General features: G+C 30.3%; 2 protein-coding genes across 2 annotated transcripts in view; both read right to left on the bottom strand.

The window, feature by feature from the left end:
- Nucleotides 1–1,300: 1,300 nt before the first annotated feature.
- LOC108914769 (serine/threonine-protein kinase S6KL) overlaps nt 1,301–27,292 on the bottom strand; it is a 35,990-nt gene continuing 9,998 nt past the window's right edge. Inside the window, exons 3-7 of the mRNA XM_018720649.2 lie at nt 22,001–22,229; nt 20,163–20,286; nt 18,681–18,788; nt 10,624–10,782; nt 1,301–1,410 (exon numbers count right to left, since the gene is read on the bottom strand). Of these exons, the coding sequence (XP_018576165.1) occupies nt 1,301–1,410; nt 10,624–10,782; nt 18,681–18,788; nt 20,163–20,286; nt 22,001–22,229 (730 nt within the window). The remainder of the gene's footprint in view (nt 1,411–10,623; nt 10,783–18,680; nt 18,789–20,162; nt 20,287–22,000; nt 22,230–27,292) is intronic.
- Nucleotides 8,551–10,610, bottom strand: LOC108914770 (autophagy-related protein 101). Its single transcript, XM_018720650.1, has one exon. The coding sequence runs from the start codon at nt 10,330–10,332 to the stop codon at nt 9,673–9,675; it is 660 nt and encodes a 219-aa protein (XP_018576166.1). The 5' UTR covers nt 10,333–10,610; the 3' UTR covers nt 8,551–9,672.

The raw sequence follows: 27,292 nt of genomic DNA, 5'->3' as shown, positions 1-27,292 counted from the left end.
TCTTCTGTATAAATTAATAATATCTTGCACTGTAGAACGCGGAATTGAATGAGAAACTGATATTCGGCGGGCCGAAATACCTTTCTCATGGGCTTTTATAATAGAAACTCGTAAATCTTTACTTAGAGGTTTACCACGAGGCATTTTACGTTAAATCTGAAGCAAAACGTGGGTAAAACTAATAATGACAGATATTTTGTTGAATTATTCAGTATGTGTTTTGTTTTGATGGAGTACTTATATCAGTTTCATGGCAGATATGATAAGTGGCCGAACTATAATGACCCATTGGTTGGATTGCATTTTTGTTAACTATGTTTTGCTCAATTTGAATTTTGTCAAAAGTGATTAAATTTAGTAAATTGATAGACTATACTTTATTACAAGTGAGGTAGTTTTAAGGAAATCTTTCATCATTTTGGTAGAATGTGTAATTTATTCAAGTATTTAATTAAAAACGTTGGCCGGCCGAACTATTATGAGCCTGGGCTCGTAGAGTTATAGTGTGCGATATAGATAGAGTGATTCTGTCCTCATAGAGAGCTTCTCTCTCTCTCCCTCCCTCCCAATATTTGTGCTCCAAGTATTATAGTAGTTAAAAGTTAATACAGCTTCTACGAGGTCATGTTTTTTCCAAAATTCGAAGAATTTTCTACATAACTTGGCAAACCCGCACTAAAATGTTAAACTGTCTATATTGCCATATACAGAATTTTCTCAGAAATCCATGTTTTGAAATATACAGGGTGTTCTTTTTAATAAATGTAATATTTGGCATGTCCCGTTTTTACTCATGGTTTTCAAATTAATTTTGTCCTTTAGGTTTTTTAATTCTGTACAACTTTTATATAAACTTTTTTCTGTATTATGAATAACAAGGGAGTTATTTTACTTTCTCATACTAATGGCCCACCCTGTATAACCAATTAGTTAAATATGTATTTAGATTATATCTCCTACGTAATTGAAAAAAAAAAATAAATTTTATACATCATATAAATTGTTTCCAATCTCCTCTGGGTGGAGCAGCTTCTCTCAAAAGGGCTACAATTAGAAAAATGATTTTTGGTACAGATTAATGGCATTATATTAATATTTTTAGAAGCTGTTTTGTAATATTTCTGTATCTATTCAGTTATATTCTGTTATTCTCATGTATTCTACTAGTAATTTGATTTATTCTGAGTAATTCCCACTATTTCTGGCTAGTGGATTACCTCTCGACCCTATTATATACAAATTTTAAATGTTCTTAATATCCTTTCCAAATACATTTCTTCATTAATTTGGAAAATTAGTATTATTTCAAATTTCCACTTACCTTACCAGTTAACATTACACAAGCTATAACACCCAAGCTCCACCAGTCAACAGCATGTCCATAAGGCTCAGTAGCCAATATTTCAGGTGCTGAAACAAAAACAACTTACCTGTAACTTATTATGTTTTCATTTTTTTGCTTTCATATATTTATGAAGTTACTGTCTAGTTTGTTCTTGGAAAGGTTTAATAAAAATGTAAATAAAATAAATAAAGTCTTTATTTACGACTCAAAATCACAACATTTATATATTAATTACTAAACTATTCACAAATATGTACAAATTTAATGTTTCTTATAATTATTTTTCATTTGCTGTGACAAACAATTACATGGATTTCAAATCTCCAGTTTTAATAAATAATTTTATGTGGAGTTTGTAATATCCAAATTCAAAACATCTAAACGGAACATTTTTATAACTATAATTTAAAAAAATTATATACATAGCAAAATAGCACAAATTATTTTGTTTTAGTGATATTTTATGGTATTAACAATGTACACAACATATTTTACATTCTAACACCAAATCATATTAATGAATTAATGTTAAATAATAATAATCTATAGACACTGTGCATACAAAACTATATAAATTTCACGTTATTTTCTTGTAATAAGAAATTAGTAAAAAAAAAATTGCACAATAAATAACTAATTAAATACATTATACACTAAGAAATAAATTGAAATATAGTCAGTGATTTCTTACTCTTATTATTACTTATAGACAAATATCTAAATTATGTTAAAGAAATCTTACTTTCTCTAACAATTGTATATACAAACCACCTTTTTCATCAACAGAAATTTAAATGTTAGTTTTAGGTTGCAAAAAATATCGTAACATTACATCTTTTATAGACTTAATAAAAAAACGTTTTAATACACACAAAACAGGCAACTATTCAGTAACAATGAATCCATTTTTGTCAAAAGATATATGGTATCTCGAAATTACATTAAATATATTTGTAGAAGTGATACTTCACATAGAAGTTCATATGAATATAGGTCCAAAAATAAGGAAGCTACAACTGTTCAAAGGTGACTGCTGAAAATGGGTTTTTGTTTCATATTTCTAGGATTCCATGTCAATTTTGATTACAACAAAAGTGGGGAAGGAGATGGGGATGCGTAAATGGGAAAAATTCCCATTTTTTCGTTTAACTCGCTTTAAATCCACTTTTAAAAACCAGATTTAACATTTTTACATAAAAAACATGCATGCAAGAAAAGCAACAACTTTTGTCTATTTTTTTTTTGGAAACCTCTTAGTTTTCAAGATAATCTAATTTTTTTAATTTCAAATTTTTAAGTCAGGATTTAATAAATGGAAAGTACAAAAATAAAAACTAATTAGTACTAGAATGTAGTATATCAAAAAGTTTAAAGACAGTGAATCATTCGAAAAAACATTCTCAAATATTAGATATAGAAGCATTATTTTAATGGTACAAAATATTGGTTAAAATTGTGAATGTACGAAAAAATTTATTAAACAAAATTGAGTTTAAAATTTTGACTTATTCCTGGGACGTATATATACACACACGTTCTATAGGCCGTGAGGCCTAAGGCTAATTATATTTTATTAATCCTTTCGGCCCTTTCGCTGTTCCAGATGTATACATATATACGGTTAGTGGTGTACTGTTCCAGTCGTATACATATACACTTCGCATCGATAAAATATTTATAGTGGATCACTGCCCCGACAGTATATATACATACAATGTCCATCAATCGAATATGGTTTTACGATCATGCCACAGATTTTTTGGAAGGTAGAGATACGGCGCGAGTTTGCACTTGTAGGATCTACAACCTATTTAGTTATATTCTGTCCACTTAGATGTTGGGACATTCATGCTTTTATGCAGAGGAAGAATTATGCAACATATTAGCTACAAGTGAGAGTGAGGTTGAAAATTCTTTGTTGCCTGATGAAGATGATTATGGCTGGACAGATACCGATAAGCCTACAGAAGAACGCATCGGCCACATACCTGCAGAATCAAATTCAGATCCGGATGTTATGATTTCTTCCTCTGAATCTGAGGCCGAGTCCGAACACGAACCAACTCAAACTGTTAAAAGGTGCAAAACCGACAACTTTGCCTAGAAAAACTCTGATTTGAATCCTAAAATCAATATTTTTGATAATAATAATTCTGGGTGCAAAATACCAAATTTGACGAAAGTTTACTTTTATTGAAAGGTCGTCTATTCTTCAAGCACTATATATCGTACAAGCATCACAGATTTGGCATAAAATTTTTTGTACTTTGCGACAGATTTTATTATATCGACGCTTTAGTACGAAAATATGCTATCTCAGATTTCGGATGAAAAACATGTTATCTCAAATTAAGCTTGGAAAACATGCTAACTTAGATCTTTAGGTAAAAACATGCTATCTCAGTATGCCTAGAAATGTAAGTTGGCTCATTGAATAATTGAAACCGTGCATTTATAATAAACTTATATAATATATTTTTAAAAAAGTAAGGAATGTTTATGTTCAGGTACACTGTTTAATTTATTTTTTTTTATTCAATATTTTCAATTAATTATGTTAAGTTACTGTTATAATTGTTAAATAAAAAAATAGAATAATATGCAGTATGCTGCAACACGTACATTACTCGACGTTTTTTGAAATAACAAATTATTAAAAAAATTGTGTATACCTTAATATATAAAAATGTTTATTACTAAAAATTATTCGATTTTTTTCATACAAGTTTGCTTTGATATCAAAATTAATAGCGTACTCTTATCTGATTTATAGTCGCTACTCTTGATACACTTATTTTTCTTTTTCATAAAATCTGGGATGCACAATTTATTCTGAAAATAATTTTGTATGCCTAAGAAGACTGCAATAAAAATAATTATATAGTGGACCAGGCTAGGCCCCAAACTCTGGGTCCCAATCCTTCTTACTACACCTCAATAAAAACAAGGTAGCCAAGTCCTTGCATAGACTTTGGAAATGAAATGCAGGTATGCGACACTTTTATTACCGGTACTTTATGATCTGCTGATGATAAACATGTCTGCATGGGGAACCGCGGAAATGTGCACCTGCAAGTAATATACGCCCGTTGCATCGATATATTATGTATACATATCATTCAACTTTATATATTATATTTATATTCTGGTTATTATGTTAACTTTTTTATAATTTGTTATTTCAAAATACGTTGAGTAATGTACGTGTTGCAGCATACTGCATATTATTCTATTTTTTTAATTAACAATTTTGTCGTTTATAACAGTAACAACAAAATTAATTGAAAAATGTTGAATAAAAAAAAATAAAATACCTGAACATAAACATTCCTTACTTTTTTAAAAATATATTATATAAGTTTATTATAAATGCACGATTTCAATCATTCAATGTGCCAACTTAAATTTCTAGTCACACTGAGATAGCATGTTTTTAATTAAAGATCTGAGTTAGCATGTTTTCCAAGCTTAATTTGAGATAGCATGTTTTCCAACTGAAATTTGAGATAGCTCGTTTTCCAACCGAAATCTGAGATAGCATGTTTTCGTACTAAAGCGTCGATATGTCGGTGCTACTACAGAAATCAAGAGCCAAACAAACGTCGGTATAAATGTTGGCATACCTGGAAATATTGTCCTCACTTTACTGGAACGTTATTTGGAAAATGGTCACACACTATACGGGGTGTCCCGAAATTCATGCAACAAAATTTGCAGGATATTTGCAGGATTTGCAGGATTTGAAGGATATCTTGGAAATATACCATCAGCCGCAAACTGAATATCGACGTGAAAGATCAGCGGATGATGGCAATCCAATGCACCTAATTGAACGTTATTTTATTTCGGTTATTCCCACGACAAAGAATCAAGAAAACAGCACAGAAAAAATGTGTTGTGTGTGCCAGACATGATAAACAAAGTGATACTAGATATATTTGTACAAAATGTAATGCACCCTCTTGTCTTGCTGTATGTTTCGAGAGATATACCAACAAACATTATTAACTTTGACTTCTATTTTTCAATAAAGTTTACGATAAAATAAGATAGTTATCTTTCTCTTATAAAAAAAAAGTATGTATCATGTAAATCGGTATTGTCTTCGATGTTTATCTTGAAAACTGCTATGGGCGTATATATATGGTGGAAACAATTGGCACACGGCGCGCGACTACGTTTGACAAATGCGCAGTGAAAAGGTTAAAATTAACCAGACTAAAAAACTGTTTAAACAAATGTGTTAAGAGGCTAATTGTCAGGTAGATATTTAGTTAACATTATTTTAGTAATAAATTCCAATATACTGACGTATTTGACAATTTGGCCTGGTTAACATGATCACATAAATGAATGTAGCTGATCTTAAGGTTAAACCTGGACAATTTTATTAGGTTTTGCATTTTTACCAGTTTAAATGTTACCTAATACCCACATTGCTGGTTTGAATATGTGATTTTCAAAGAAAAATAGAAAATAGCAAGACTGATATTTTTAACAAAATTTAATCAATGGTACAGTACACTAGTTCATTTGTAGCATTTTTTCTAGACAACAAATTTTTATAATAGGTATTATATAAGAAATTCTGCTGAATTAGAATTATAAGAGGTTCTAATGACCATAACACATGTACCAAAATTTAGCGGTTTCAGAGATATAAATCAAAAGGCCCATTTTCAGTAGCTATCTTGGAACAGCCATAAATTCCTTATAATGTATTTTAGGGCCTATGATCACATGAACAATTTTCATGTTTTCGCTTGTAGAATCACCCCTCCAAATATATGAAAGGAATATTCCGATACCCCATATGGAAATTTTTCACACAAAGGCATAATTGATTTTATTTTAATGAACACATAATTCATAAAACATAATAAGTAAATGAAATATATCAATTTTTTTTATTCTAACACCCTACATTTTCACAATATGTATATATATATTGTAAAAATGTTAGATGCTACAATTTTAAAAAAATGATATATGGATCACATTTTTTAATGAACTAAAAATAATTTAACCTGCCTTACAAAATATTTGTAATATTTTTTTTATTAATGAACTATTTCACTGCACTATAAAGTTGTAATTCTTCAATATTTAAATGGTGAAGGTATACATCAAACTACCCCAGACAGAGACCAGGTTCGCTAACAGATAATTTACAATTTATACAAAAGAAGAAACTGTAATTGTTGCATAAAAATTACTAAATTGGATAAGCATATAACTCATATAATTCCAATTTTAAGTACAAACCTGCACTACCATTAACTCGGTTAATAGTCAATTTCAAATATATTATCACAGTAAATACCAACACTATCGACTTATTATTATGGTTGATATATTGACAGATTTACAAAACAAGATCAAATGAAGAAAATTTACAGAAATCAATGTAGAATTTAAAATCCTAAATATTTGTACACCGCAAGAATTTATGTAAATCTTGGAAATTATTCACAATTACAATACAATTGATAATGAAAATACAACCCCCAGTTGGACAGAGGAAAAATTTTAGTTATATATAAAATGTCATGTTGTTAACCCTACATACACGAATTTACAACTAAGAATATGTCACCATAACATATTGCATGCTTAATAGTCCCAGAGCCCGTTGTCATTTTGCTATCTAACTATATTATGGCTGAAATTTATTATCTCGAATATATAGCCCGAGTAAGAAACTATCCTGCAGTTCTGAGATTCGGAGATGGAACATTACGTTACTACAATATTGTAAACATGCGAGTTTACATATTGCTTCTGCCTAACTGTATTATGTTTGAAAACCGTTTTATTATAAAGTTTTTATATTAATATTAATATTAAAACACTTCTTACGACCCGTGAAAGGTGTAGATTATTTCTTACAATTGCATAATGTTGTAAGATTTAAGAGCGACTTTGTTTAACAGTATTACATTTGAAAAAAAAATTTTTGAAAAATATAAGTTATAAAGGTTTAAAAAAATGCATTCTTACACCTTGAAAGCGGTGTTAACCATTTCTTACAAATTATATAAAATTGAACGCGCCGTCGGAATTTCGCGCGCCTCGCGTACTATGTATTCGCCGCGAGGTTAAACGTTTTTGAAACATAAAAGTAATTTAAGTTATTATTATTTATCATTATTATTATGATTATCATGTAATTATTATTAAAATTATAATAGTGAAAAACTTTATAATAACACGGTTTTCAAACATAATATAGTTAGACAAACCTCATTTTTTTAAATACACCCCTCGCTCAGGGTTGTTCCACCCGACAGGTGTAAGAAATGCCTTTTCAACATCACAAGGTCAAGTACTAACGAAATTAAAATTTGATAGCCATAATACAGTTAGACATTGAAAAAGCCGTCGGGCTCTCGGACTATAATGAGGAACAAGACAAGAAGATATTAAAAAATATTCCAACTTTTAATAATGAATATCATCTCAAAGTTTTCGATACGATCTAAAAGGAATTGGATTGAGTACAGCTGTTTAAAATTCAGGAAATAAACACTTTTGATTTAAATTTCTATCCTATCAACACTCAATTAGTCCATTAATTTATCTAGATTGAATTAAGTAGACAGAATTTATCCAGGACTACAAAAGGAAAATAATGAATTTGAATTAGAAATGACTTGGAGTTAATATGGAATAATCTATGGACACCAAAATTTAAATAATGCCAGTGTGTACCAATAATGGAGTTTAGGTTATTATTTCCAGTAGATTCACAGTATTCCCAATAGCAAATCTTACAATCAAATCAACTTAGCCCCATGTTTGAAAATGGGTGACATAAATCACTAAAAGATCTGATTTCAATAGACATGACCATTTAACGTAACACAAAATATACGGCAATCACTGTAATTAATGTAAATATACCTAAATCAAACAGGTTTGTTAACTGTTATTTTTATAGTAAAAACGTGAATTAAATATTTCTATTATTTTTTACTGAAGGTAAAAGTTCCTAACTGGGTATAACACAATTGTGCATTCAACTAAATTTAAAAATACTTTTTTATATAAACATTTACCATTGGATTGTTTAAAATACAGGTCTTAAAGCTTAAGAGAAAATATGTTATATCCTTAAATATCTTCCGAATAAATGAATATATTAAAACGAAATTTTGTATGTACATTAATAAAACTGTACTTATTTGAAAAAAAAAGTTAACTAAACGAATTATTGTCATTATTGAAATACAAATTTCATAGAATAAAAATAATATTTTGATTTTTTAGAGCAGCTTCTACCATATTGCTACAAATAAGAAATTTATAAAGCTGAATAATTTGATTGTTAGATGAAATCTTTCAATAATTTCGTGTTATAAAAACATATAGGCACCTCAAATTAATATTTTTTTTGTGGTGCAATGTTCAATCATTATTTAACAACTTTGATTATCTTTTTTACTTATTTATTTTTTTTATATGCTACTACTTTTTTACTGTCATTCGTACATGAACGACGTGGCTCAATGATCAGTTTCAGTGCGTGTTACGTAGAAGGCCATGTCATTCATATAGAAATGACTAAAAAATAAGATATTGCAGAAAAATGAAAAAGATGCAAAAGTTGTTAAATAATAACTAAATGCTGAAAAACGGCATATCCTAAAAGAAACTAAATAAGTCAATCTGATACCTTGGATGAAACAAGTATGGCACAATAGAAAATTTTGAAAAAAAGTCATGACAAAGTTAGAAACACCAGTAAATAAATGTTTATTTCATAGATTTCAATGTCTACTAAGTGTAACGGGGAAACAACTTAAACCAAATATATGTATATGTTATTAGTTAGCCGCTGTTAAAAACATCCATAAAAATTTGCATACTGTCATCTACATGTAAATAACATGTATAATAGCGAAATGTGAGCGTCATTCACATATGAATAACAGTATACCATCAATTTTTTTCATATTGTATACACAAAATTTCATTTCAATTTTCAATTTGCTTAGAAGGTATTTATTTAGAGATAAAACTTTTTTAAGTCTTTAAAACTCTGTATCTAAAAAAATAACAGTTTCAAGGGCAAACGATTATGTGAGTAAATATTTTTAAGATGTATTTATTAAATCACAATAAAAACTTACGAAATGTCAACATATTAAATTAAATACTGCACTTATCATGGCCAAAGCTACCTCGAGGTTCATAAATATTGAAATTCACGCATCACATCAATGAAATTCACTGTTTGAACAAATCTAAAGGTGACAAAAAAGAGTAATCTAAAGAGATTTTTAATAAAGCTTCTATTGGTACAGTGAGTTCATTATTAAGAAACACTACAAAGCTAAAGTTTCCTTAATAAATTTTTTCATCGTAGATCCAACGGAAGTGTTTGTGGACGGTCCTGATATAGAATAATTAACTTTGAATAGATACGGCTGCACTTCTGGATATGAAGTGTCGAAAATTAAATCTAGCTCACTCTGACTAGGCATTTTTGGTAAATAATCGTGCCGATTCATAACCTCCGTTATGTATAATATTTTATCTGTCAAAAGTTCACCCACTTTCTCCCTACAAACTTGTCGCTCTCCTTCATTATTTAACGTTATTAATTCTAGTCGTACCGTCCAAACTTCCCATGGTATACATTCTGGCTGAAACAACCACCGATTAGGTTTTTTTTGGAAAAATTCCAAACTTATCTGACCCATTCCCGTTCCCTCATTTCCACGTAACTGTTCGGAAAAACAGCTAATTTCTCTTTTTATGGTTTGGTCTAAACTAGCCGACGTACAACAAACATAAGTCAAATCGATAAAATCACAATCTACATCTGTGTAACCAACAGTACCTACAGAATAACTACCTTCGTTGTTATATAAAAATTTGCCTAGGGATCTATGAAATAGAACTGTGTGAAATATACTTGCAACGGCTTCATCAGCCTGCCTCCCTTCTACTGTTAATTCAAAAATTTGAGATCTCGCATTCATTTTGATTTACAGTGTAGATCGATTAAAAAATATTATACATATCAACAACTATAAAAAGAATTTTTGAAGACAAGAAAATAACGTGCTCAGGAAACTTATTTTTGTGATATCACAATAAAATCACAGCTTCGATACCTGAGTAAATTGATAAAAATCGTTCTTATATTAAGAGACAACACTTGATAACTAATTTTTGGTAAAAATATGAACACTACTTAGTAATGTTAAATATAAGCACTGAAGTGTCTTTACTATATGACAAAAATTTGTTTCACGGCTAGAAGTTCATACCCATGTAATGAAGTGTTCCACAGATTGTTTTAGTTGTACTCCCGTATGACAACCACTTGGATAATCCAAAATCGATTAATTGTATGTTGCCAACGTCATCCAAAAGAATATTCTCTGGTTTCAGGTCTCTATAAATCACACCAGCATTGTGAAGGAAATCTGAAAAATTATAAAGTTAATAAAATTTTATTACACAGGGTGTCACTTAACGAATGTACTTCAAGGGTATAATCTAGTACCCAAATGGTGTCGATTTATCCAAACTTGCTTAAATGAAAAAAATCGAAAAAGTTACAGGCTGTTAAAGTTTCATTTTTATGTCTTGTTTTCTCCTTAACTCAGAATCCATTTAACCAATTTCAGCAAAATTTGCTGTTGCTTAGTTTCTCTTCAGGAAGTATGCAGTGACTATGTTCCTATTAGGTTAAATCATACAGGGCGTTTATTTTACTACAACTCTTTGTGAATATTCTTCTGTAACTTTTTTGTACGTTTAAATTTGTACACGCAGCTAGCAGAAATAGGTAGAGAATTTTATTCTACACAAAAAATGGATACCTATCAAAAGTCGAAATTATGCTCGGTTATGAAGATATTACAGAAAATAGTTATTAACACATACTCCATATTTTTTGGAAATAATTACATATCCATAATAAACATAATAAATAACATAATTAATGACATGATAAACTGAAAGGTGGCAGTAATAAAATGTCTATTAATTTATAATAAATGTTATATGTGTCCCACACAATGAATTCGTTGGTCCCACATTCTCTTCGACACATTTCCTTAAACGTTTTATGAAACTATAGACCTTTTTAGTAGTGACATCACATACGCCAAATAACCCCATAGTGCCCATTGTCATGAAAAATTCTCCAATATTTTTACTAGATCGATTTTGGCCTTATGTACTTTGCACATAAGTGCCAAAAAAATGTCTTCTTTGTCATGACCTTAAATACGGCGATTTTCTGGCAATATTAGAAATATTTAAGAACTAGAAGAATTATAGAATTTACATATATAAATTTATAGAACAATATTGACTTTTATAGTAATTAATAAATTAAAATTATATCAATGTTACTGAGCATGCGCATTAAAGATAATTTCATGTAAGCGAAGTACCCTCGCAACAGATCATTCAAGAAAAGTTTGGTATTGGTTAAGAGTACATCTATAATAAACCACTTGAATAAAAAATAACACTCGATAAACACACTGACACAGTACAACACCAAGAAAAACAATAAAACTACTTAGTAAAACTAGAAAATCGCAAGATTAAACAAAACAAGAGAAAATGCGCCAATGACGACAGCGATCACATATCAACGAGATCTCACCTGTGTATGAAGCTATTCTTTCCGAGCATGAGCATTAGGATTAACACGGCTAATAACAAATTTTTACTTTATTTAAATTTAGGAGTATTCTTTTATATCGTTTTTTGTTAAGTTTTAAGCACATTAGTGTATCTATTTTACAAAACACGTGTTGGTTTTTCTTAAATACTTCCAAATCCTTGTAAAAATAAATTAAAATTGAAGTTGTTCATTTTTATAGTATATAGGTAAATAGTACACAAGGGTCAGATTCGGTCTGTACAATTTCAACTATGACAATTTGTTGCGGGTTGCCTAAATATGTGACGTCACACTAAAAGAATCTATTGAGAATAGGAAACGAATTATACATTCCTCTAACTTATCGGACATTTTTTAATCCATCCCAAAGTTATTCTCCCGTATTAGATGTTACAGAGTTATAAACAATACCTTTCAAAAGATCCCAAAAGGAAAAGTCTAACTGATTAAAATCTGGACAGCAAGAAGGTCAAGGAAAGTCACTACCTGGACCAATTCAATGGTTTGGAAATGCTTGATTTAAATGATCCTCTCACCAAATGGCTCTAATGAGCAGGAGTACCATCGTGCATGAATCACATTTGCCGTCTAGTACCCGGGTACTTCTTCGAGAGCCCCAGGAAGGTCTTGCTGAAGGAATTCCAAATATTCTTCTCTCAGGATGTGAGTTTTAATTTCTGAATAAACTTAATGCTAATCAAGCAAATTTTGTACAGGGTGAAAATGGAAACATTGGTAACTGTACGTGTGGAGTGTGGAGTTTTGCGGTCAATTCCTGTGACTGCTGACAAACGACAAATACTAATTTCGGGATTTTCTTCTACCCTTTCTAGAATTTGTTCTTCATCTTGCAGTTTCTACTAATCTGGTGAATAAAGAAGCAAACAATGTATGAGAAGGCTGTCTGCTATTCTTCATATGTTCTCTTAGCAGCGCGTCCCCTAAGATGTTTCTGTACATATACCACTATCATGTCTTTCATTTCATAATTCGTAAATTCATTGTGACAAGGCATTTTCAGAAAAAAACTTTTGCAAAATACAAACTTGACAGTGACTTATCGAAATTGTCATGTTGTTATGGATACGTAGTTATTTTAATAACAATAATTCCAGTTTTTCCTTACATACATTAAGCACTCCAAAATATACAGAGCCGATATACTCATTATTTTGCTATTCCTAAATACCAATTTACAAGATTAGATGTAAGACATATTATTGATAATTCTTATAATTCTTTTTTGAATGACAAAAATTTTCTGTATGTCAGTGCTATTACCCCAAAACATAATTCCATATTTACAAATAGATTCGAAACTACCAAAGTAAATTATTTTTGTAGATGTACTATTTACATATTTACTAATTACCCTGATTCCATATGTTACTTTACTTAATTTAGCAGCTTAATTTCCAATTTAAATGTTCATCTAGATGCAGTCCTAGAAATTTTGTACTACTTGCTAATTCTGCTATCTGATTGTCCAGTATGACATTGTTAGGTCTGTTTATTTGCCAGTAACTTGATGAAAAAAGTACTAGTTGAGTTTTATCATTATTCAAGATGAGACCATTCTTTGAAAGCCAGTCCTGTGTTAATTGTAAAAGTACCTCACTTTGTATTATGATTTCTAGCATGGTGTCTGCCCCTACCAGTAAATTTGTGTCGTCCACATAATTAATAATTTTCTGACTTGAATTTGTGGGTACTTTTGCTATATCATTTAAATATATAATAAACAATAGTGGACCTATGATACTCCCCTGCGGGATTCCTATATTGATCTTCAATTTTTCGGAGCTAAACACGCCGCCGTTATGATTTATGCATTCTTTTTACTCTCGGTTTGATAAATAGGAGACAATCCATTTCAGAGCCGGACCTCTAATAATAATAATAATAATAATAATAATAATAATAATAATAATAATAATAATAATAATAATCTTTAATTCGTAAAAACATTAACATTTACAATGACAATGTAAGAGCGAAATGGTGTCACAACAGTTTCCCTAAGTTAGTTTAAACAGTGTTCCAAATATTCAGTTACATTGTAGGGCTCAATATTTAACAAAAATTGTTTAATATGTTTTTTGAATAAATTTACACTCTGTATCTGTTTAAGTGACGCTGGTAAACAATTGAATAATTTAATACACATGTAATGTGCATTCTTTTCTGTTAGAGTTAGTCTGTGATATGGGTACATTAGATTTAAATTTCTTGTATTATACTGAGATGATGAGTCTGTCATAAAATTATTCCAGTTTTTCCTTACATACATTAAGCACTCAAAAATATACAGAGCCGATATAGTCATTATTTTGCTATTCCTAAATACCGATCTACAAGATTGGATGTAAGACATATTATTAATAATTCTTATAATTCTTTTTTGAATGACAAAAATTTTCTGTATGTCAGTGCTATTACCCCAAAACATAATTCCATATTTACAAATAGATTCGAAACTACCAAAGTAAATGATTTTTGTAGATGTACTATTTACATATTTACTAATTACCCTGATTCCATATATTACTTTACTTAATTTAGCAGCAAGTTCATCTATATGTTTTTTCCAATTTAAGTGTTCATCTAGATGCAGTCCTAGAAATTTTGTACTATTTGCTAATTCTGCCATCTGATTGTCCAGTATGATATTGTTAGGTCTGTTTATTTGCCAGTAACTTGATGAAAAAAGTACTAGTTGAGTTTTATCATTATTCATGATGAGACCATTCTTTGAAAGCCAGTCCTTTGTTAATTGTAAAAGTACCTCACTAATGCCATATCTTTCTAATTTTACTATGAGAAGGTCATGATTTAAACAATCATAGGCTTTAGCTAAGTCTAAAAACACACCCAAAGCTAGACATTTACTTTCGAAAAAATTAATGATGTCATTTGTAAAATTATAGATAGCTGTATTTATAGATTTACCCTGTCTATAGCCATGCTGACTATGACTGAATAAATTGCAATTATTCATAAAACTTGTGAGCCTACGAACCATTGCTAGTTCAAAAACTTTTGAAAATGCAGGAAGCAAACTGATGGGTCTATAATTCTCCATTAATTCCGGATCACCTTTATTTTTAAAAATTGGTTTAATGATCGACAACTTTAATTGATGAGGCACTATCCCAAATTTGAATGTGTTATTTATTATATAGGACAAAATTTCCTTCACTGCGCCAAGGCTTTTTTTCATTATATTTGCTGGAATATTATCTTCCCCGCTACTAAATTTGTTTTTTATTTTTGTAGCTAATTCCACAATCTCCGATCCCATGACCGGTGTTAGGAACATAGACTTATTATTAATATCAATAATCGGTTTAAAATCTTTACTTTGATGGTTTGACAATAAATTAGGGATTAAGTCCAATAAAAAGTGATTATAGTCATTAGCTACAGTTTGAGAATTCCCTTTGATAAAGCAATGTTTTTTAGACACCTTTCCTGTTACCTCATTGCAGATAGACCACAAACATTTACTTTTATTATCCGATTCCATTATCCTGTTATCAAAAGAGTTCTTATTTATTCTTAAACATTCATCATACTTTTTTTAAGATTTTTATATTGTTCCTTAAATAAATCGTTATTATTTGCTAATACCAACCATACATCAAGTTGTTTTTTAAGATCAGTAATTTCGGAATTTATGTTGTGCTTATAATTATTTTTATTTCTATTTGTATTTTTTAGGCTGACATATTTTAATGGAAAACAATAGTTAAAACTTTCTAAGTATCTACTCATAAATATATTCCACTGATCATCCACTTGATCCGGACTTACATTATATATCTCTTCCCAAGAAGTATTTTCGATATTTGATATAAATTTTGTAATATTCTCCTTATTAAAGTAGTTAATAAGTATTTTCTGTAATATCCTCATAACCAATATTTTTCGTTTAAGCAAGTTTGGTTAAATCGACACCATTTGGGTTCTAGATTATACCCTTGAAGTATGTAACGTGTTAGGTGACATCCTGTATTGATTAAAATCATAAGGGATTGATTATACAAATTCATTGATCACTAATTACTTTCTTTTGTGAGAGGTAATTTTTCTCACTGTTTTATACCTATTTAAATTAACTGCTTAATAAAAATGAAAGGATTTCATTTTTCTAATAAAATGTTTTTTTATATTAATATGCAATTAGTTCTGTATTTACTACTGACAGTAAGAACTGCTTTACATTACGCAATACAATGCAATATTTTATGAAATTTTGATTACCTACAATGGGATGGTTTACTTCAAGTACAATGAAAACGGAAATGTGCCTTTTTAAAAATATATAAATTTTATTTTGTATATTTCAAGCAAAAACTGTAAAAGTCCACTAAATACCTGTTGGTGAACTGTTGAAATAAATGCCTGTTACTACATTACATTATTACATTATCATTATATTATGTTATGAAACAATTGGATATGTAACAAAAATATCTTAAAATAATTTTTGCATTTAAAATATTTATGAACTACAGTCTGAATTGATGCTTCCTGTGTAGAGGCTAGGATTTTGTTTTCAGGTGCTTTTATAATATAATTATATATTATATTATTTAGAGATATCTGTTTTTTGCTGGAATAAGATGTATTTTGTCAGTCGTTTTATATCGGGAGCTTCATAACAAGGGGGCTTATGAACCAAATTACAATTTATAACAGGCGTATGTTCATATGCTTCTATGTGATGTTCGGGAGATGTAAGATGGTTCATACACCTAACATAATAACACCAATAAAATTTTAATTATTGTAAAAAAATATCTCTTCACTGTAGCAGTTATACAAGTTTTCTCCAGAGTATAAGACAGTTTACAAGCTGACAATACATTCTGAATAAGGAAAAAAAGCGTATTTTTAGCTCTTATGTTTATCGTTACATTTCCAATTTACGTAAAAACAAACAAGTTAAACGAATAAACTTCATAATTTTTATTTTCAATGAATCATAAATTATAAAATATTAAAATAAACAATTCTATACAATCGTGGCACCACCAAATTCAACGCATAGTTCAACTTGATCTAAATTCCGAATAACATTTCCTTATTTGCTCTATTAGGATATTTTCAATAACTTCTCTAATTTTATCTTTCAAGAGATCAAAATTATTATTGAATTTGATTTTATACAGATTTTGCTTCAGTATCCCCAAAAATAAAAGTCAATAAATGAAAGATCGGGGCTCCTAGGTGGACACTGATTTGAACCATTTCTTCCCATTTATTTGCTTCCAAACTGATGATTTAGCCAATTACTATTACGATTATCGTTGAAGTGGGACAGCCATCTTGTGGAAGTATAATTTTCTGCGATTAGCCAAGGGTATATCTTGCAAGTGATCGTAAAAAAGTAGCATATGCAAAAAAACGTTGATTTCAAAAATGATTCCAATGATTCCATTGTAGGAAATAGCACACCGAATGTTAATTTATCTTAAATACTGTCTTTGCTGGATACGAAGTTGAATATTGACTGTTTTACGAACTAATTGTTCCGTTTGTATTATAAGCTGCCTCATCGAAAAAAAATATATTTTCAACAAAACGTCTGTCTGACTATTTTCTCCCATCCACAAACAAAAGTTCAAACCCTTCAGATCATCACTGTTTTCCAGAAAATGATTAAATTTAGGTTTATTCAGGCAAATTTTATTAATCTTGAATATTTTTTGTAGTAGAGATTTACATTTCCAATTTGAAATATTTTCTTAATGACAATTTTGGGAAATTTTTTTTTTTTATTCAACACACTGCAGTTCTCGTGAATTTGACATAGTAACAAAATTGTTTAATTTATTTAGAGGTTTTATGAAACTGAATATTTTACTGCCATTATTATTGGATCGACAGATATTTCATGACTGGAACTGATTATTTAGATTCTGAGAACAATTGAAATTTATTTTCAACAATTCGGATTTGAGCAACTAATTTATAAAAATATTTTTTTGATATTTTGGAAGTATTTTTTTTGCATTGGAATTATCATTAAAACCTTCAAGAGCATATTAAATGGTGTCTTAATATTATTGAGTATTTTCCACATCTTGACACCTGACACTTTTCAAAATCCGTTTTTCTCATTGCAATCATTATCAGAAGTCCTCGGGAACATATAAAATAGGGGTCACATATTATTTATACATTTTCCCTGTTGACAATAATTCTGACAGCTGCCAAGTGCCAAAATCCACTTTTGACCATTGTAATCAGTGTACTCATAAACATAATATACTGATGTCGGGGTATCATTTACAAGACATTTCCCACCTGTTGACAGTACAGTTGGCAATTGTCTTTTAATGCTAATGGTTACGATCTCAGAGATAAAAAGGTATTTTTACTTTTTGACTCCGAGATCGTAATCAGCAACCTCAGAAATATGAATGTCGTTTAGATTTTGTCAAAATAATGCAGAATTGCATAAAACTTTTTTGTAAAAAGTCAGGTTTTCCCACATCTTTTTGTTTATAACTAATTGCACATTAAGAAAAATTGTAAAATTCCATGAAAATGGCTTCAAAAATACTCACACTACCTATTGAATAACAAAATTTACCCATATAAAAAAATAATAGGCTTAGAATGAAAGAAAAGGTGATACAAAATAAAATAGTAAATGCAAGAAATCATACATACCAAGAGCTAAAGCTATTTGTGCCACAAAAACTTGAACTAAAGCAACTGGAAGTGTGATGTATCTGGTCAGCAAAGAATATAATTCACCACCTTCTATGAATTTGGTTACTGAAAAAAAAAAAAAAATTAAATCAGGTCCAGAATAAAAAATATTTGTTTTGACTTGTCCAGTGTTCATCGTAGACAAGTATACAATATTAATTTTTTTTTTCTTATAAAAAAATCCTATAAATATGTCTGAACATATTAATTTTCAAAAATGTATGCAAATATCTCACAAGATGACTAAAGTTGGTGAAGATCGTTTCACTTATATTGAGAGAATACCAGAATTTTGACGTCACTGAATATTTTTGAAATTCAATTAAAAAACGATCTAGTATAGGTACAATTGTTTGGTACACAAATTCAGTGACCTTTTCTTAGTTAAGTCTTAAGTGAAGAACATAAGTTTAATTAATCTGTCAAACATCTTTTAACATATTTAGGGAGATGTCATATTTTTTAATAACACCTTGTATCTCAAAAACTAAGCCGTTTGAGACATATGTTTATAGGATTTTTTTCGTTAAGGGGTAATGCTACTCTAGAGGTTGGAAAAAAATTTGGTTTTCGGGAATCTTCAAGGAAAAATCATCACAAGATATAGTGTCATGAACAAAACGGCTTTAGTGTACATGTTTTCAGGCAAGCGACAACACCTTTTATTCAGAGGGCTGTATGACGGAAACAGTTTCTTATTAATGGATGTTCTTAGAACAAAAAAAATATATATCTGATATTACATATTAAAAGCTGGGGACCATTTTAGTGAAATTGAAATATATTAATAATAATTGTTAATTAAAAAAAGTTTTGAGAGGAAAAATTTTGCATTAAATTGTTACTAACAATGAAAATTGTTAATCAACCAAAAAACCCTATGATGTTACCTTAGTTATGTTATTGTGAAGCTCTGTACAAAATTTTAAATCGACTTGTTGGAATCTTTGTTAATTATGTTATGACCAATCAAAAAAAGTGGTTTTTCAAAAACGCTTTTAAAGTTTCTGTTGCCATTTAGCATCCCCTTCTTTTTGGTTTGATCTGAGACTCAGTTTGGTCTTTATAATAGCAAACCATCGCGCGTGTTGTCACGAGTTACAATAAGCACTCTATTGCAGTTGAATTAGTTTGAACGTAAAAAAATTATTAGTAATTTTATTGCACTTTATAACGGGAAAGGGTAAGAATGATAATATCAAAAAAACTAACTCAAAAGAAGTGATGCTAAGTTGGCAAATTGCAAATAAGTTACAAAATTACGTGTTTTTTTACACTTTTTTTACTGTCCATGCAAATCTAGACGACCTATCGGAAAATTAGACATTTTATATTGTAGGTAATTTAATTTAAATACTGTAACAAAAAATATTGCAGTCAATTTAAAATTTTAATGTGACAAATGGCAACAGATTTTTTGTAATTTTGAATGTAAATTACCTATATATAAGCGCTTCCTGCTTTGCCAGTGTAAAGGGCAACTGACTATGTACGGATGGTGGCCACAGACTCTTTGTACCTGAACCTCGTCCTTAACTTGTTGCACTGAATTTTCACTTATGATCTAAGGATATAAAAAAAATTATACATCTATTACATAAAGAGTAGTCATTTCATGCTTCATTTCTTGTTTATATTTAAATTGATACAATAGTACAGTGGGAACAATGATTTTGACTATAAACTTCTTTATTATCAAACACAATTAAAAATGCACATTGCCAATACAATTTTATTCATATATTTTTTAAAAGAGCATATCAAACAGCATTGGTAGTAATATTTACTGATATGATTGATATTTGGCCATTTAAAATTGGAAGATTCTGTTTATTTTAGTACAACTTTGTAGTGAAAAAATTGATTTCAAATCATTTCATGTAGGATTATTGGTAGCATTTAAATACTAGATAAAATAACTGTTAAGAGAAAGTTTAAATCCATATTTTTTAAATATTGTCCTCGTACTTCAAACACAGCATTTGTGAACCAGCAAATTCAGATCAGTGGAAATCGTAAAACATGTGGAGACAATCCACCACTTATTTGTAACAAACAGAGACATTTAAAAATTGTACAATTTTCAGAATGAGTGAAAACTGTGAAATGAGACAATGTATAACTTTTACATGAAGAAATTTTTCTTGCGGCAGTAATTTAAAATAATATAAGTATACATGATAATGAAAATATTTTGCAATACATTTTAAAAATAGTGTTTTCTAACAATTCAGACAATATTTTTAGTAATAGTATTCACAAAGAAGCATTTCTGATAGTATTTTCTGCACAATCCTAGACATCCCGACCAAGAGTTCATCATAAAATTATACAGATTATCATATTGCTTTTAGTCTGCAAGAAATATATATCCACACTTCTACTTCTTTTAATTTAGTAAAGTCATAGAAATCCATACGATAGACAAGAACGACTATATCGAAGACATTTCATAAAAAAGCAGTCTTCAATCGAACGAACAAAACGAACCATGCGATACCTTGATTTTTCTATTTTTCAAGTGATTATAAGTTTAATATTATCATTATTATTGTGAACTCATTCCATTTTTCCCTATCCTATCGAGTTCCACACCGTTTGCCGAAAACAGTTTTGTCCAAAGGTGCGTCCTTTAATTTTTGTTAATTTCTAGTTGCAATTTATTTATTTTTTATATACAGTCCGCCATTCGCCAAATCAGTTTGAATATTACAACTTTAAAATACAGTTGCAAGCATTAATGCCAAGACATTTTAAGGAACATGAACAAAAATAATTTTAGACTTTCCTTTGATAGTTTTCGACCTATGTCCCCTGAAAGTTAAATTTTTTACCCCTTGCGATGCATAGTAAGAACACAATTCTCTTTTGTAAAATTATATTGTTTTGGTTTTGGGTACCCAGTAATAAATGGACCTTGCCCGATCAATTTGATCAGATGTAGCCTATTCATAGTGCAAGTCATTTTTTATTAAGGATTTTGATTCTACATCGAAAAAAACATATTTTTTCTAAAATACGTTTTTTTTTCCCTAAATGCCCTTTGAAGTTGACCTTGTGCCCATTCCCATGAAAGCTCTTTCATTTTCGCAAGATGAACGAAAAAACGTGGAATACATTCTCTCATAGAGTTATTTTCCACGTCCGATTTCCACCAGAAGTCTGAATCTGACCGAAAAGTCCTTTCTTCAATTGAAGCAAGGATGAAATGCTGACTACAGAATGAAACTGCTGGTTTACATATTCTGTACTTCAAACATAAAATTTACTATATTTACCTTAGATTTGGATAGAACTTTAAGAGCAAATATTTGTCCTTTCTCCAAATCTTTCACTTTATACACCTTTCCAAATGCACCTTTACTAATCTCGTCTAATACATCAAATCTTTTTTCATTGATAGAAGCTGTCACTGGAAACTCAGGTAGAAAGTATGATTCCAGTTGAGATACTGGCCAAGCAGTTTTACTTGATTCGTAGGGAAGAGTTAATGTAGATTCTTTCCACCTAAAAATAAAAAACCTATATAAAAAACAATCCCAATATTAAGTTCCATAATCTATTATCAAAAATAAACTGTAAAAGTATGAAATATGTGACCACTGTGAGAACTGCACAATAATAAGAAATAGTAGTTGTTCATACTTTTAAGGAAAATAGTTCTTTTAATATTTTAATATTTTTGCATTACTAACACTACAAGGGACCCTAATAAAAGGATTTAGAAGTAAATCTAAATGTAATATTAATAATTTAGCTAAAATTTATAGTAGTTTTAACGTTAGTATCGGGAAGACAAGTGTAGTTGATGTCAAAAACAGTTTAAAAGTTGCACCAATGGCAATATAGGGCAGAAGTAGTTTTTATAAATGTAATATTAACATTTTGGTTCAAATCAATTGTGGCTAACATAAATAGACCAGGGATATGAGGAAAATGCCGTGACTGTTGAGTAGCCAGAGATCTGTAAACTTTTTCATAAAATTTCGGTGAATTTTAGTATATGTGGAAAACCCACACACCATCAGGTGAGATTTTTTAATAATTAACAATAAAACGTCTAAAATAACCCAAAATATCACTTTTTTGCCTACCAGAAAAAAACGATAATTTTTATTATGATGTAAAAGTAACCAACTTGTAGGGAATTAAAAAAACCTTTAAAATGGCGGTTTTTAAAATCCGATACGATAATTTGTTGCTCGGGAAATTGCAAAAAAACTGTAAAAATTCGATTATTACTAAATAAACAATGAGTTTTGCAAAAGTCAATCTACGACTTTGATATTGCATAAATAGTTGGCTTTTATAGTCCTTAATGTGATTAAAATTTCAGACCGATTCATCCAATAGTTTTTGCAAAATTCTAAATGTTTATCGCAGAGGCATTATTTTTGCAATAATTACTACGCAATTAATACGCAAAATTACCAAAATATTTTAATTCTGTGAGTGTCATATGAAAGAGAAAGACTTCTTTTATTAGAAGAAATTATTTTATTGCAAAAAAATTGTTTTATACCACTGCAAAAACGTACCACAAAAACACTGTCATTTTGTCTTATAAACAATTAGAATAAATTTGTGGCTATTATATTTAAAGACATTATTTTTCCATATTCTTAAAGCTGGTATTTTTACACAAATTTAAAAAAAAAAGTTGCTCTTTTTTTTTAAATCACAGCTACTTTGTTTATACCAATTAACACGTTGACTGCGGTACATACCTCGGGGGGTATGTACTCATTATAAAAAATACGCGAATCTCAATAATCACATTTTTACTGTATCTTGTGGAAGTTGCAGAATCTGTAGTTTTTAGAAATAATGAATTTTCTATTATTTTCTTTTCAAAACTCTGCGAATGAAAACGTTAGTATCCTAAAATATATAGTTACAGATACATGCAAGTTTGTAGCAATAATTGTGTTATTTTTAATTTTATAGGGTCAAATGTAAAAAAAATTACATATCCCCAGGGATATGTACCGCATACAGAAGAAGTTTTGTTACATATCCCCGAAGATATGTATCGCAGTCACGGACAAAGTACATTGAGATTATCTCGCAGTCAACGTGTTAAGACTTCTAATAAGTGCCATTTCGAAGATAAAGAGCTAAAGTTTCTAAGTGAAATTTTTGAAGACGATAGCTTTGCAACAGCATCTCTGAGAATGCTCCAAATAATGACTTGGATACAAGATGACTGTGAGTCAGTGGAGGGGGAACCTACAAATCCACGAGCAAATTGATAGAGCAAGTTATATCTCTGGAACTTGTTGACCGATATTGATGTTTCTTTTTTAATTTGGGGTACCTTCTTGTGTACATCACAAATCCAGTAATTTGTTTAAACATTTAGTATTTAATATTTACAAAGGAGCATGCTTTTTGAATAATGCACCTGATAATTTATATTTGATGATGAAGGTAAACACTTTAAAAATAAAAGAACAAAATTTTTAAAAAGCTTTATAGGTCATCCTAATATTGGTGGTAACAATTGATAATGTTGAGGATGTCAAATCTGCCTTAATTATAAAAATTCCCAATACCAAAACCGAGAGACCACATTCTTTTACTGTGCTGGGAGTCAATTATTTAAGTTTTATCAAAAATATGTTGCTTTATGTCCACCCGGATTGGTAGAACATTGATTATTTCTCAGATATGTTAGTGGAAAGTGTCATCGAATGATAGCTAGTATTCATAAATTCAGTGCTGTCTCGCAAGAAGTGGCAAAATTTTTGAAGCTGGACAACTGGAGAGTACAATGGACATGCATTATGACGAATGTCTGCCACCCATTTAGTTGACGGCAGTGGTAACCTCGCTTGTCTTAAAAAACACGGAGGGTGGAAATTGAGCACTGTGGCGAAACGCTACATTGATGACTCACATTTGAAAAAGAAAATATTGCGAAAAGAAAACTGAAAATTGATAGTAATAATAATATAATAATAATATCTCTACTCCTCATTCTAACACAATACCAGAAGTCGGAGACTTGTGCGGGAGAGGAGGCGGCATATTATTATTAAGCAGGCCGCATTTGCGCCCAGGAATGACTTATGTTGGTAGGCCCTAACCGCCATTCAGTGCAGGAATGAGGGAAACCTGGAAAACCTCATTAATTAGGGGGGTGGTCAAATGCCAACCGGTGTCAATCTCTCACATTGACCCAAGCCAACATTCTTCCACCCTACCATACCTGCACAGAGGGGGCCAATCCTCTGTACAAGCATAACTAATCTACGGTCTACCGGCCACGGGATTCAAAACCCGGGCAGAAAGCACACATCGATTTAAGTACTGACGCCTTAAACCGTGCGGCTATCGACCGAAATATCTCTGTTCACTTTCAAGATAATAAAAAATATAATTATTTTTATGAAATTCTGAACATCCTGTATCTCGACAACAAAGCATTTCCAGCTCTATGTTATACAGGGTGTCCCAGTGTCAGCATACAAAAATTTACCAGGGGGTAGACCAGGCCAAAATAATGTTAAAATTCTTATAAAATATTTTTCTGCAATACACTCTCACTGAGTTACAGGGTGTCGTTTAGAAAAAAATAAAAACAACTTTCCGCAATAACTCAAAAACCCTTTTAGGGATTTAAGTAAATTTTGGGTGTACATACAAGTGTACATCTATTAATGGTGCTTATTTCGATCTGTCGCCAGGGGCGGCCTAGGCCAACTTGTCCTCAAGTTATGTCGTCATAACTTTTGCATATCCTATTTTTATGTAATTTGATTACGTTTTCCAGAATCTTCAATGGATTCTGAACAAAAAATGTGCTTTTGTTTCATAGCTCAAAAATGAACTGTTTTCGAGTAGATTGGGTCTAAAATATCGACTGCATTAGTTCGTAGAAGAATGCATGTAAAGATTTTATTTCTTGTTATTTAGTAGATGCCTGTCATTATAAAAAAACAAAAATTAAATTGAAAATTATGTAACAGAAACGAAATTATGTTAGCAAAATGACAATATTAAAAATAAAAATAGAAAACAATTAATTCAATAAATGCTCGTAATGCTGTCCATTTACTTCAATGCATGCCTGACATCGTTTGACCAAGGAATTGTAAACCTTTTGCAAATCAACGGTTGCTTTAATTTGCTCGGCGGCTGTATTAATTTTTTTTAAGTCAATTGTCTCTCTTGTTACTGGGTTTGGGATACTTCATAACACCACAGTAAAAAAAAATCGGTAAGCGGGTTGAGGTCAGGGAACCTGGGAGGCCACCTAATAGGTCCATTTTCCCAATCCAGCGTTCTGGAAAATGTAAATCAAGCCACACAGATACCTGTCTTTCGTTACTAGTAAGTGCTCCACCTTGTTGGTAGTATATTTGATTTCGCAAAGCTAAGGGAATGTCATCTAGTACGCCTTCAACAATATTTTCATTCAACCACCTGGAAAATTGTATCCTTGAAATCACCAGGATGCCAAGTTTGTACTTTAAGTAGGTGGTATAGGTGCAGTTCATCTCGGTTTAAAATTCTCCAGACGCTGCTTAGTGGCATACCTACTTGCGTTAATATTCTTCGGACATTGGTGGAAGGATCATCAACAACAGCAGCTATGACATTTTCTTCTAAAATAATCTTTCAAATTACCTCTTATTCCGGTATTTCCAATCTTAACACTACCGGTCTCACGGACTCTTTGGGAAACTCGTTGGATTACTTGCTGTCTGGAAACCTGCGTAGATACTCTTGTGAGGCCACCAATGAATTTCCATCACAGAAACTGTAGACAAATATCATATCGGCATATTCATTGTTGGAAAATTTGATATCTTGTTTTGTAAATTTAATTTCTCGTAATTTCGAGTACTGTAATTAATTTTGACATGTACGCTTGTAAACAACTTTGCCTTTTATAATGACAGGTACCTACTAGATAACAACCAATAAAATTTTTACATGCATTTTTCTACGAATTAATGCAGGCGATACTTTAGACCCAATTTATTCGAAAATGGGTCGTTTTTGAGCTATGAAACAAGAGCACATTTTTTGTTCAGAATCGATTGCAGATTCAGGTAAACTTAATCAAATTACATAAAACTACGATATCTAAAAGTTATAGACATAACCTTGAGGACAAGTGGGCCTAGGCCACCCCTGGCGTCAGATCGAAGTAAGCGCCATGTAGTTTTAATGACCTTTAATAGATGTATACTTCACGCAAAAATTACTTAGATCTCTGAAAGGGTTTTCGAGTTATTGCAAAAAGTTGTTTTTATTTTCTTCTAAACAACACCCTGTAATTTAGTGAGAGTGGATTGCACTCAGGATCGCAGAAAAATATTTTATAAGAATTTTAATCTTATTTTGGTCTGGTCTACCCCCTGGTAAATTTTTGTAAGCTGACACTGGGACACCCTGCATACATTTTTTTACTTATTTTGATCAGAGGAATATGTCTTCAAGGTTTGTCGACTTAATCTAGAAACATCCTTTATATATGTATACAGGGTGGTCTAGATTTTAATAGACAAACTTATTTAAGTATTAAACAACAACTATTAACATCACTTTGCTCTATGAAC

The sequence above is a fragment of the Anoplophora glabripennis genome, unplaced genomic scaffold, assembly GCF_000390285.2.
Source record: "Anoplophora glabripennis isolate ALB-LARVAE unplaced genomic scaffold, Agla_2.0 scaffold1123, whole genome shotgun sequence".
Classification (NCBI taxonomy): Eukaryota; Metazoa; Arthropoda; class Insecta; order Coleoptera; family Cerambycidae; genus Anoplophora; species Anoplophora glabripennis.
Note: the sequence above shows the minus strand (reverse complement) of the source record. Positions and strands in the feature narration are given on the sequence as shown.

Bases quoted from the DNA above. Each gene is read 5' to 3' on its own strand.
- LOC108914770 (XM_018720650.1), bottom strand. From the start codon at position 10,332: ATGAATGCGAGATCTCAAATTTTTGAATTAACAGTAGAAGGGAGGCAG.